At 32.5% G+C, this 13,204-nt stretch overlaps 1 protein-coding gene across 1 annotated transcript; it reads left to right on the forward strand.

Annotated features, from left to right (window-relative positions):
* The first annotated feature begins 6 nt into the window (after nucleotides 1-6).
* LOC110028875 (kinesin-like protein KIN-14R) lies at nucleotides 7-4,198 on the forward strand. Its single transcript, XM_020730898.1, has 12 exons — nucleotides 7-72; nucleotides 140-216; nucleotides 431-530; nucleotides 644-751; nucleotides 834-1,010; nucleotides 1,097-1,382; nucleotides 1,472-1,639; nucleotides 1,717-1,932; nucleotides 2,022-2,059; nucleotides 2,153-2,316; nucleotides 2,428-2,553; nucleotides 3,268-4,198. Exons 1-12 carry the CDS (start codon nucleotides 33-35, stop codon nucleotides 4,042-4,044), a joined length of 2,277 nt encoding a protein of 758 aa, XP_020586557.1. The 5' UTR covers nucleotides 7-32; the 3' UTR covers nucleotides 4,045-4,198.
* The last annotated feature ends 9,006 nt before the right edge of the window (nucleotides 4,199-13,204 follow it).

The following is a 13,204-nucleotide window of genomic DNA, read 5'->3' on the forward strand; positions in this document are numbered from 1 at the left end:
ATGAGGCCTGGGCATCATTACAGGAAATTCAGATGGAACTGATGCGGAAATCTCTACATGTTGGCTCCTTAGGTATGGAAATTGTACTAATATGCCTTCTAAATGAAATAATAGTAACCACAGCTGTTTTTTTTTTCAGCTTTTGCGGTGGAAGGACAGGTGAAGGAGAAAAGTAGGTGGTGTCAATATGCAGAAGATTTGTCGGAGAAACTTAAGGTACTCAGATTTTTTAAACTTTATTTTATTAACTTTTTTTTTTTGAAGTTTTATCTAGTTCAGAGATATCCCTCTGTCGGCCAGCTCAACTCTCCCATTTTTTTGCTACGAGACTCTTACCTTGATGTTTGACTCCAGCATATTAATATGTTTGGTTTAGTAAACTACATAAGAACATAGCTTATGTCTTTTTCTGCATATTTGAGCTTGATAGTTGATGAAGCTAGAGCATGCCAAGTTGACAGAAGAAGCATTGGAATTTAAAAATTGCCTTGCCGATATGATTAGCAGGATGGGCACCATTTTACCTTCCAGTAAGTGTCCGTATATTTGTTCCTTCTTCTCTCAGCTCTAGATTTATAGGTATGCTTATTTCTTTGTTTCCTTTTAAATTGTTAATGACAGACAATTTAATTACTTTTGACAGTGGATAGTCACATTAATCTTGAAAGAAAATACGAAGATCTAAAATTGAGGTTCATTGAAGAGTCCAAGGAACGGAAGAACTTGTACAACAAAATGATTGAACTGAAAGGTTGGCCAAATGTTAGAAAGGAATTAAAGCATTTACTGAATAACAATACGTAATCCTTTAATTTATTCCCATAATACTGCAGGAAACATCAGAGTTTTTTGTCGTTGCCGGCCTCTTAGTTCAGAAGAAATATCTAGAGGAGATGATATGGCTCTAGATTTTGAATCTGCAAAAGACGGTGAGCTCCTTGTTAAAACCAATGGAGCACTAAAGAAGTCTTTTAAGTTTGATGCAGTTTTCAGTCCTGAAGAAGATCAAGGTATTGAATAAAAATCATTCTTATTTAGATTCTTATAGGCAGCATGTGCTAATGTCCACCTGAAAATAGAGTCTTCTTTTGATCAGAAAGGGTTTTTGAAAAAACTTCACATCTTGCAACATCAGTGTTGGATGGGTACAATGTCTGCATATTTGCTTACGGACAGACTGGAACTGGCAAAACCTTTACCATGGAAGGAACAGGAGGAGCTCGTGGAGTGAACTTTAGGACCCTTGAGGAACTGTTTCGAGTTGTCAGGGAAAGACAAGGTTTATTCCAATATGAAATAACCGTAAGTGTTCTGGAGGTGTATAATGAACAAATACATGATTTGCTCTTATCTGGATCTCAACCTGGAGTTGCTGCAAAGACGTATGTTGTAAAGTAACGTTTAAATAAATGCATCGTACAAATTAACGATTTAACTTATAAATGCATTCTTTCTTAATTGTATTTAAAAGCTGTAGACTAGAAGTACGACAAGCTTTGGAAGGAGTACATCATGTGCCTGGTCTGGTTGAAGCTCGTGTTAACAACTTGATTGAAGCATGGGAGGTTTTACAGACAGGCAGTAAAGCGAGATCTGTTGGATCCACCAATTCAAATGAACATAGCAGCAGATCACACTGGTCAGTTTTCTAAGCAATGTTCATTAAAATAATGTTGGAGATTGCTTTTCTTAATTTCTACTTAATCTATTTATTAGCATCCACTATGTATTGGTAAGAGGTGAGAATTTGGTGAATGGTGAGTGCACCAAAAGTAAATTGTGGCTTATTGACCTTGCTGGAAGTGAGAGAATAACAAAAACTGATGCTCAAGGGGAGCGTCTGAAAGAGGCACAATGCATTAACAAATCCCTCTCTGCATTAGGAGATGTGATATATGCTCTTGCAACCAAAAGTCCTCATATTCCTTTCAGGTTGGTAGCTGGAACCTTTTGCATGCAACATAACTACTTCATTCCTATACTAATTGTTCTGTGATTTGTAATTTTTTCTGAATTTGTAGGAACTCGAAACTGACTCATTTACTACAAGACTCACTAGGTATTTTTTTTTCTCTTAACTTATTTTTTCTGGTCATTATTGAGTATCTTACCTCTATCTTGACCATAAGATTGCTTGGAATGAGCCATGTAGGGGGAGAATCAAAGACTTTGATGTTTGTGCAAATTAGTCCAAGTGAGAATGATGTTGGTGAGAGTTTGTGTTCCTTGAATTTTGCAAGCAGGGTTAGGGGAATTGAGCTTGGCCTAGCAAAGAAGCAGTTTGACGGCGGTGAACCTTTCAAAAGTAAACAGATGGTATGATATATCTGTCACAAGGCTGATAATAATATAATGAACAAAAACATTTACTTGTATTGAATCTTACTGTTTCTATTATTTTAATTCATTTGCAAATTTATGTCCTAGGTTGAGAAGGCCAAGCAGGAGATCAAGAACAAAGAATTACAGATAAAAAGCTTGGAAGAGATGATCTGTTCCGTAGAATCAAAGAATAAGGCAAAAGATCTGCTCAACAGAAATCTTCAGGAGAAAGTATGGACCTTGCTTTAACCTTTATTAGAATATTCTGCATTCAGTTTATATGGAATGCAAAAATCTAGATTATTGACTTCCTCTTCAACAACCTTTCTGTTTTTTATATGCTATCTTTGTCTTTTTGAAGTCTTTGTAAGATTGAAGTGCCTACTTTACCATCATGATTTGGTAATGAAAATGAATCATAATAGAATTAAAGCTATCTTTGTCTTTTTGAATTCTTTGTAAGATTGAAGTGCCTACTTTACCATCATGATTTGGTAATGAAAATGAATCATAATAGAATTAAAGCTTATAATAAGATACTAACTAAATAGGAATTTTTTGTCAGCTTTTTTATCACTGAATCAAAAGAAGGCAACAATAATAACAATATACAGCTCAGTCTTGTTCTCAATAGAAGAGACTTGGTCTCAGGTCACTTGTTATTTCTTCTGAATGTGTTTAAATTATCTGTTGTAATTTTGCATCTATTCTTATGCTAAATTGGTTTATGATGACAAAATGAACACGGTTGATAAAAAAAAAAATTGGTTTATGTAAACTTACTTCTCCCACTAAAGATTCTAAATATTAGTTTGGAGTTTAGAAATTGATAGTAATGGTCCGTTCATGTCCGTTCATGTTGAGATAATCGGCTTTATGTCCATGTTGGTTCCTAAATTTTAGTAGGTAGAAAAATTCTGACATGAAGATTCTATTTCTGTGCAGATTAAGGAGTTGGAATCACAACTTCTGATCGAAAGGAAACTGGCAAGGCAACATGTTGACTTCAAAATAGCAGAGAATCAACAGCAACAGCAAAAACTGCTTGAACAAAATACTCCATTAAGTTCTGACTCTCCTCTTTCAGCAAGTAGGCCTCTTATTGAGAGGAATCAAAGTAGTCCTGCAAATCAAAGAAAAACTTTAAAACCCATCATAGAGAACAGTCCAGATCACTCTTCAGTTTCTGTCACATTCAAACTCCTTAATTCCATAAAAGATAAGGAGAACAAGCCTGAGCTGGCTGAAGATACACTCCCTGGAAATGCCAACAGACTCTCTCTTGAAAATGCGATGCGCCGTATGTCCATGACTCCAACTAACCGCCGTGATTCTTTGATTCCACCTCCAGTAGCAAAAGCAGCAGCATTGGCATGCTTTCTTCCTCAATTCCCATTGACTGTAATGGAAGCAGGAAAAGATAATCCTTCTGAAGGAAGAGGCTGTGATCAAGGAGGAAAAAGAAGTAACAAGAAAAATGGCATACAGAGGAGAAGCCTACAAAAGAAGCTAATTATCAGATCACCATTGCCTCAGTCCAGTTGCAGAGGCAACGCAACTGGAGAGAAATTGAGAGTTTCTATTGGTAGCAGTGGCTGGAGGACAAGAAGAATACCTGGAAGTGATGCTAAAAAGACAGATAAAATGTTGTCTCAGCAGAAGCGCCATGTGAAGGAGAAGGAAAGAGGCTGGAATGTTGGAGTAACTAGGAATGCATTTTGATCTTGGATCATAGTTGAACTCATTTCAATTAGGCTTCTTATTATTATTTTATTTTTTAAAGCTTTTGGGCTTCCAAAACAGAAGGATATGGAAATATATATCTACTGGCATGCACTTGTTTTCTGTTTCTGAAAACAAAGTTTTGCTTCCTGCACTTGGGGGAAAAATACTTAGCATTTGTTTTCACCTGCTTTGCATATGAGTTGTGTTTCTTAAACAAGCATTATTAAGTGAAACCAATCGAATGATGCAAAAAAATAAATAAAATTGAGTGCAAAGTTTATAAATTTATGTGTACATATGAGCATATTTACCTTAATCATGCTTTTCAGTCCTGAAAAATTTCTAGACTGATCAAGACTATGTAATCAATCCTATTGCAAAGTGCCCCGACAGCGGGCAGCTATTGCCCGCTGCACTCAACCACTCGTCAGCCACCGCTAACACATTAATGCTTACATTGAAATATATTATTTTTCTCTTACTTTATACCAAACAAAAAATATGAAGTGGCTTGTTTAGTTTACAATGAACCAATATTTATTTACACTATATATATATATATATATTAGCCTTTTGTTTATCACATGGTCAATATTGTACAAAATATTCTATTAGCATTTATGTTGAGCCCAAATTCGTCCATGCACGTCTGGATCATAAATATAGTATGCTCACAATCATCATCAAATTACAATTCTAAATTCTATAATTTAAATAAAATTTAAGATCTTCCTACAAAAAACCACTTTTAAAATCCACTACACGCAATAAGAAAAACTTGTGAAGAACTCATTTTTATTTGATGAAAAAAGAGAAAGCATTACATGTAAATAAATGTCAAGGGACTGATCCTTGCTGAAGCACAAACAATCATATCAAATACATACATATTGTAAACTAAATTAATATGCTTTCAATAAAAATTTTTTAAATTTATGCATATATATATAAAGTATTAAACATATTTTTAAAATAAATTATTTCATTTTTATTAAATGAATTAAAACTTTCAAAAAAATATGTGTTTAATTAGATAAACAAACTAGTATATTGAAAATTGCACAATCTAAAAATCTTTCAAACTTGCATCATAGAACTATCAAACCAAAGAAGGAGAAAAGAAGATGAAAGATTGCATGAATTCAATAACCTCCATTTATTTAATTGCCATTTTGGAAGGAACTTATTTACTCTAATCCTATCATTTTCACTTTAACGAGCCCAAGTAATTAATTGCACCAACCTTTAAGTTATGTGCATAGTTGTGTTCTCAACCATCATGTGAAGATGAACCCAAAAATTGTGGATAATTTTACTCGTGAAGTAGGTATGTACACTGTAAGAACAATTTTTTTTTTTCATTTACCCCGTTATCACGCAATTTATTTCCTTTCCTTCTTGCTCGTTGTCTTCTCTAATTGCAATGCTACCTCTCCGTTCTATATAAGAATGGGTAAATGCACTGACACACGGTCAATTGACCACCCTTTCAATGCATTTGCTTTCCAAACCGGAGAGGCCAGCTATGGCCAAAACCCAAGATTTGAACTCCCCTACTTGGGTCACTCCCATTGGATATTAGCCCTCTTCTTTCCTCCACCTAAGCAACCTTTTTGCCAACCATTGGGCAGCTCAATTGACCACCCTTTCATGGCTTATAAAACCACCACCACCCCACGACCATAGGGGAGACATACACAAACCTTGTGGGAACTCTGCCACAATCATTCCAAAACCTTCCCACGACCTCATGAAGCTCATCCCAACCATTTTCAGCCCTCCATCCCCACTGAGAAACCTTAATTTCCCAACTGAAATCCAGGGGTTTATCAACCATTCCACCAAACTCCATGAAACTCCTAATTGATCATCCCAAAAGTTTCACAGCACCTCAAAATCATTTCTCCAATCAAAAGCCCCCATTCTCGAGCTCTCTAACCTAACCCTAGACCACACTCAAGACAATCTTCGACTAAATTCATACCTAGACCCAACCACATCTCAAATTGACACTTGGAGGACGTTCGTGAGACCAAGGTGAAGCTTCTCAACTACCCGTCCTCACCTCTTGGGCAAAGGTATAGCCCGAGAATCTTTAATTTTGTCTCGGTTTGAATCTTTATGAAAGAAATTTATATTTCAAGTGTATCTAGTCGTATGGATGTGTTCGTCTCAGTTAGATGAAGGTGTAGAAACAAACCAACCTTAATTTAGTTGAGTTTCAAGCGAGATTTTAGAGTTAGAACACAAACGGTTCACAAGTTACGGACGATCAGGGACAATGAACAGATGTCATCCATTATCCGTGTATCGAACGAATGACAAAGTTGGGGTCGGACGAGATGATGTTATGCGAACCGCGCGGGCAACACGTGGGCTTTCGATGGGTTTGATGATACTGTCAGCACCACATGAATAAGTAGATAAATAGGGATTTTTTGAATTAATTAAATACAGAAAATGATATTTAACTTAAAAAATCATATTTTGGTGTAGAAAAATCATAAAATAAAATAAAAATATCTTTGTATTCAGCGAACAAAGGAAAATTTAATAAAATTATTAAGTATTTTATTTTAAATTAATTAAAAACCCCTAGAAAAATTTAATTATATAAATTTAATTATGATTAATTAAATAATTATCAAAATCACATGAAATTTTGAGGGTTTGTTCCTAATGATCCTAGGAATGTTTTTTTATTTTTCCAAGGTCGGAGAACATCCATAGCATCAAAAGTCCTAATTTTCTAGGAATTTTGCCTTGTTTAAACTAAAAAATTATAAATAAAATAAAATAAAAACCAAAAAAATATAAAGAAAAGTTTGTTGTGTTCAATATGGTTAGAGGACCAAAGGAAAAATAAAAAGTAGGATTTAGAATAAAAAATGCATTATTAAGTATTTTTCTATTTAAAAAAATGAATAAAAAAAATTTAAAATATGTGAATATTATTCAAAAAATCACAAAAAAATACCTCCAAGTGAAGATAACAACCTTAGGATGCTTGCATAAAAAATTTAAAATCAGAAAGTTTATTTTTAACATAAAAATATATTTTTTAAGAAAAATAGTAACTTTTGCTTAAAATAGTTGTAGAAAATAAAATAAAAATCATGAAATTAAAAATTAAAGTTTAGGGTTGTTCATTGAGATAAGAGGCAACTAGGAAAAATAAAATCAACGTCAAAATCAAAAGTTCATTTTAACTATTTTTTAATTAAAAATAATAAAAAATAATTAAAAATACAAAAATACAAAAACATTCTAAAATATCACCAATTACTCCTTGATTAAAGAAAAAAACTAACAAATGCTTTTATAATTTTTTTAAGTTATAAAAATGTATTTTAATTAGTTAAATGTATTTTTCTATATTTTTTTATTAAAATAATTATAAAAAATAAGATAAAAATCACAAAGTTATAAAATAAATTTCTCTGAGTTCTTGGAAGTCAAAGGGACTAATGAATAATAAAAATAATAATTTTCAAAATAAAAATATAGTTTTTATTTATTTACTCATTTAAATTAATTAAAATCATAAAAATTAAAATATAATTCAAATATCTATGAAAACTATTCAAATTGGTCCTCTAACCCATACGAACACACTTGAATTTTTCTAAGGACAGAAAACATATTTCGGCAAATCAAATTAATTAACATTGAAAATTCATAATTATAAACCAAAATAATTTAAAAAAAAAATTAGAAAAATATAAAATCTCCTATGATATTTCAATAAACCCATGAGTAACAGACCATCAATGTTTCATGGTCATTTGAATTAAACTAAAAGTGTTATGGGATAGAAAACCTTGGGGGTAAATTTGTAATTTTAGAATATTATACTCTAATTAAAATTTAGGTTAAACAAGAGAGTTAAAGAGTGATATTTGTGATAATTAATCCTCTGAGATGATTGAAATATAAGGGTTAAAGGGTTTCTACTAAAATGTATAATTTTAATTATTCAAATTGTTGAGGGTTGGAAAACAATTAATTTTGGATGATTCAAGTGAAAGGGGGCACAAGTTACGAAGTCAGTTATTAACTAATTTGTAGCCCCAAACCAATGGTTATGCATAATTCAATATCTTAATAAGAATCAAACATATTTCATAATTTTTTTTCAAAATTACAAATGTATCCTTAAAAGATCTAAGAGCATGGTAGTGAACTAGGCTTGATCTAAAACCATTTAAAGGGATTAAAAAAGAAAGAACATAACTTATCATAAGTATTCCTAAAACACTACAAGCTCATATTCAATTAAGAAGAAATAGTAAGATTGCCTTAAGCGACTAAGCCTACCTATAAGGGTAACCATCCACATAAACTTCAAACATAACACCAAAGAAGTGACTACTCACCTTACTCATGGATTAATTGAACCACGAAAATTGAGCATAATTCTAAGCATTGAAATGAAACTCTAATTTAACTAGGGTTGATCAATTCAACAGTATGGTAAGATCAAATGAACTTGAAATGGCCCAGGAGATTCTAAAGTTGTTTAGGGTCACTCCCCGAATACCTTTATAAGATTTTGGATATTTTAGAGAACATTTTGACTTACCTAAATTTATTGAAGAAAATCATCCTCAAAACTTTAAGGACCCACTGAGTTATGACCCGGTTGTTAATGAAAATCCCGTCACTACTTATCATAGAGTAAAACTCAATGCTCAATGGTATAAATTTTGAATATGGTATTCAAATCTTTGTGAGCACCTGAGAATATTCTAATGTCACATATGAGTCATCGGGCTTGTGTAAGTCTGAGGTCTGGGTGGTGAGGGCGACGACGATAATGCGTATGTGTGCTAAGAGCGAGATATTAGAATAGTTTATCCTCCCTCAACGACCTTCGGGGAGGGGATAGGACCCATGATATTATTCCCAAACTTTTGGTAAGAAGTTGCCCCCTTGTTTTCTTAGGTTGTCGGTTGTTCTAGTTCAATCAGAGTGATTAACTCGTGGACTATCCAATTTTGCCAAAACATTTACATGCATACAACATAATAAAAATATCTTTTTCTGCGACAATATTATTGTTTATTGCTAAATAAGTTCTACATGCATGAAAAATTAAAATATATTTTTTTCCGATGAAAATCTACAAAGGTCCACTTATTAATCACTTTGATTGAGGTCAGGAATTACCCTCATTAGATTTGCTTGGTTGGTAGCTCCTATATAAGGTTGGGATTATAAAGTATATAACCCAGCTCTGAGTCTCTACCTTTACTAAGTTCTTACATTTAAATGTGGTCTTCAATATGTGAATATGACGAGTTTTATTTTATTCGATTCATGTTTTCTTACAATTTACTTAAATTTTTTCTCATGTCAAATTTTTCTTACGACTTGCTTAAATTTTCTGCATTTGCTTAAATTTTATGAACGTTACCATATTATGTTTAAGTACTAACCTTGCAGTAGCAAGCAGGAATTGCAGATATGTAAGTTTATTTTTTACATTTACTGCACTTTACTGTGCTTTATTATTATTTTATATTCTACATACTTGTGATACTTGTTAGAATAAGAGAACAGTAGAATAGTTATTTAGGAGGTACACTACAGCAGACCATAAAACCCAACATCAATTGCATGTTCACACTAAACCCTAAACCTGAAATCACTACGTCAAGAATAAGCCCCAAGCAGATGGAGGGCAACTTTCGCCGACTAATCAAGACCCGACATGAAACATAATCTAATTCAACAAAACCATTTCTTAGACTTAAATAACAAATCTATAGGACTTCGAGGTTGTCTGACTAATATGACATATATCCTCGCATTATGTTTAGGCTTTTGCACAACCATGTTATACAATATAAGTCCTAACTCTTTAGGCTCTGAAGTTGTCATTTGATACAATGTAAACCCTCCTATCTTCCAAGTTATTTGCATTATCAGATATCGTGTAGATGTAAGCCCTAAATAATAAAATTAGTAGGAGTAAACATTTAAATAAATTTACTCTCAAAATGTAAAGTCAAATAATAGAATAGTCCGAGAAGTCCATAAGGTTCACCTCAAGGTTTATGACGCCCCCTACTTTTTTGTTTCTTTTGACTCCGAAAATAACTGTTCCTCTTTGATCCTTTCCGAATTGATTTTTTCCATATCCAATCTTGAAAACCTAAATGTTTAAATCTTGAAAACAAAAATCTTTGATCATTATGGAGAGTTTTCTCAATTGACTTCAGTGATTTAGGTTGTAATTAATTATAGAGGCTTGCCTCTATAGAGCACTAAAGAACTCAGGTAATATAAACTGTATCAAATATTCATATTTGGTAGGAAAACTTTTCGGTCATACATAAAAGGTTCATAAACCAAACGGATGTCATAAACTATTTAGTTTATATAAGTGAGTTCACTATCAAGTAATGTGCCCATCTCACGACATAGTGTATTGCTTGTAGTGTCATGTTTGATTACTTAAACTATTAAATATATTGGGGTATGTTCGATCTCATATTTTTCAAAGTTAAAATACTATTTCAAAATCAAAATTATATATTTGTTAAATTAAAAAAAAATATTTTCAAAATAACGACCGACAGTATCATGCTCAAGCGATCATTTCCATGAATCCCAATTGAGGCTTAACCTCTTAGGACAAGGTAGTTTGACCTTTTATGAAGAAAACATACAAAGTAGCTTCACCTAGCTATATAGATATGTTCATCTCACCTAGATGAAGCTTTAGGAACAAATCCTATGCAATTTGGTTAGTGTTGAGAGATATCTTAGCATTTGATCAATGATAATTCTCGATTCATAGACTCTTTCGGACAATGAACCGATGTCGTACATTTCCATATATTTTAAATGAATGGCGAAAATCAAGCCAAACAGATTGTGTGGGGAGCAAATCAACACAGCGAATTAGGGCCACCTCAGCGGTATGTGCGGAAAGTTCAGCCAACCGTCCAGTGGCGTGTGGAGCTTCGTAGCGTTTGAGAATCAAGTCAGTGCCACCTATTTAAGTAGGAAATTCAGATTTTCTGAATTAAATAAATTTAGAAAAATCCAATAAACTTCAAAAAAATCATATCTTTGTAAATCAAAATAAATCACAAAAATAAAATAAAAATGCCTTTGAACTCAGTGAACAAAAGAGAAAATGACAAAGATGAAAAATAAAATAATTAAATTATATTTAAATTTCAATTAATTAAATGGTTCTGAGGGTATTTTAATTATAAAAAATTAAATATAAAGCACAAAAATAAGAAATTTTCAGGGATTACTTTCACTGTCCTAAGGTTTTACAATGTCAGAGAACCTCCCTAACATCAATATACTTAATTTCCTATCCAAATTATAATTGTTTTGAAAAATAATTATAAATAAAATAATAATTAGAAAAATACAAATTAAAAAGAAAAATCAGGGCAACAACCCTAAACACTAAAATGACGATTTCCACCTTTGAAAAAAATTTAAAATAATAAAACATTAGGAGGAAATTTATAAATTTGCAAAATTTGCACAATTGGCCCTAATTATCTCCTCAACTTAATTAAACAATGAAATTTAACTTGGAAAATCTCAGGATCACATCCTAATGATAACATTAAATTAAATTATTAATTAAAGAAGGTTAAATTAATAATTATACCTTTAATTATGAGATTACCTTAATAACTAAACCTAAAATTTAACTTAAGTCTAGCTCATTCTAGACCTAAGCCAACCAGAATTTATCCTAAGCCTTCACTTAGGACTAACCCAACTTAGACCTAATTCAACTAAACCCTAAACTTGACTTAGGTCCAACCTAACTTAGACCTAACTCAACTAAACCCTAAACTCAGCTTCGATCAAACCTAACTCAGACCTAACTCAACTAAACCCTAACCTTAGCTTTGGTCTAACTCAACTTAGGCCTAACTCAACTTAGACCTAACTCAACCTAATCAAATTTTAATCTTAACTTAGGTCTAACCCAACTTAGACTTGACTTAACATAAACTTAATTCAATTCTAACCTAACATAGACTTGACTTAACCAAATTCTAAACTTAACCCTCAAGTCTAACCCAACTTAGACTTGTCTTAACCAAATTCTATACTTGACTTAACATAAGCTTAAGTCAAGTCTAACCCAACTTAGACTTGAGTTAATCAAATTCTAAAATTGACTTAACCTAAACTTAACTCAAGTCTAACCTAACTTAGACTTGACTTAACCAAATCCAAACTTAACTCAAGTTTAACCCAAGTTAGACTTAACTCAACCTAAACTTAATTCAAGTCTAACCTAACTTAGACTTGACTCCACTAAATTCTCAATTTAACTCGGGACCAACCCAAACCTAATTTAGGCCTAGCCAAATTTAAACTAATTTGGTTTAACCCAGCCAATCCCGGGCTACCCTGAACCATACATAAATTAGTTTGGGTTTCCCAATTTAACTAGGGCTAACTCAAATTAAGCCTAAACCAACCAAAATGAACACCAGCTCAACTCATAACCCATAAACAAACAAATTTAAGGCGTGTTTGACTTCTCTTAAGAGAATAAATCATACTTAACTTAAAAAAAACACAACTCAAAACAAATTTAACCGAAGAGACAAAGTACGCTAAATGTAAAATTTATAAAATACAATAATACTTAAAAGACATAATCCAATAAAATACATGAGAAAGTTTACTAAGACTTGAACTCAAACCCTAAAACCAACCTTAGTTTGAGAAGGACCTTTGAAGGAGGAAACTCATGGTTGCTAACAAAGATCCTTCTGGTCACTTGTGATCAATCAAATAATAAACCCCAACAACCCCGGGATGATGGTATCATGGGAACTTAACTAATTCTTCTAAATAATATGATAATAAATCTCACATGAAAATCTAATCGGCTAAGAAATCTTAAAAAACCTAAAATTTTTAACCCCTTAAAATCAGAAAAAGACACTAAAACTTAAATGAAATAGTAATGCCCAAAGATCACCAAATGCAACTTTAACCTTGCTACCCGGGTCTACGAAGATCTATTTGATGACACAACTCATAGTTGTTGACAAGAATCTTCTAGCCAGAGTAAGCTTAACCACTTCTCTGAGCTATGTAGATCAAAGAAACCGACAATGCTAAGATGACAGAAAGCCATGGGCGGTTTGTCCTA

The sequence above is a fragment of the Phalaenopsis equestris genome, unplaced genomic scaffold (genome assembly GCF_001263595.1).
Source record: "Phalaenopsis equestris unplaced genomic scaffold, ASM126359v1 Scaffold000535, whole genome shotgun sequence".
In the NCBI taxonomy this organism is placed as follows: domain Eukaryota; kingdom Viridiplantae; phylum Streptophyta; class Magnoliopsida; order Asparagales; family Orchidaceae; genus Phalaenopsis; species Phalaenopsis equestris.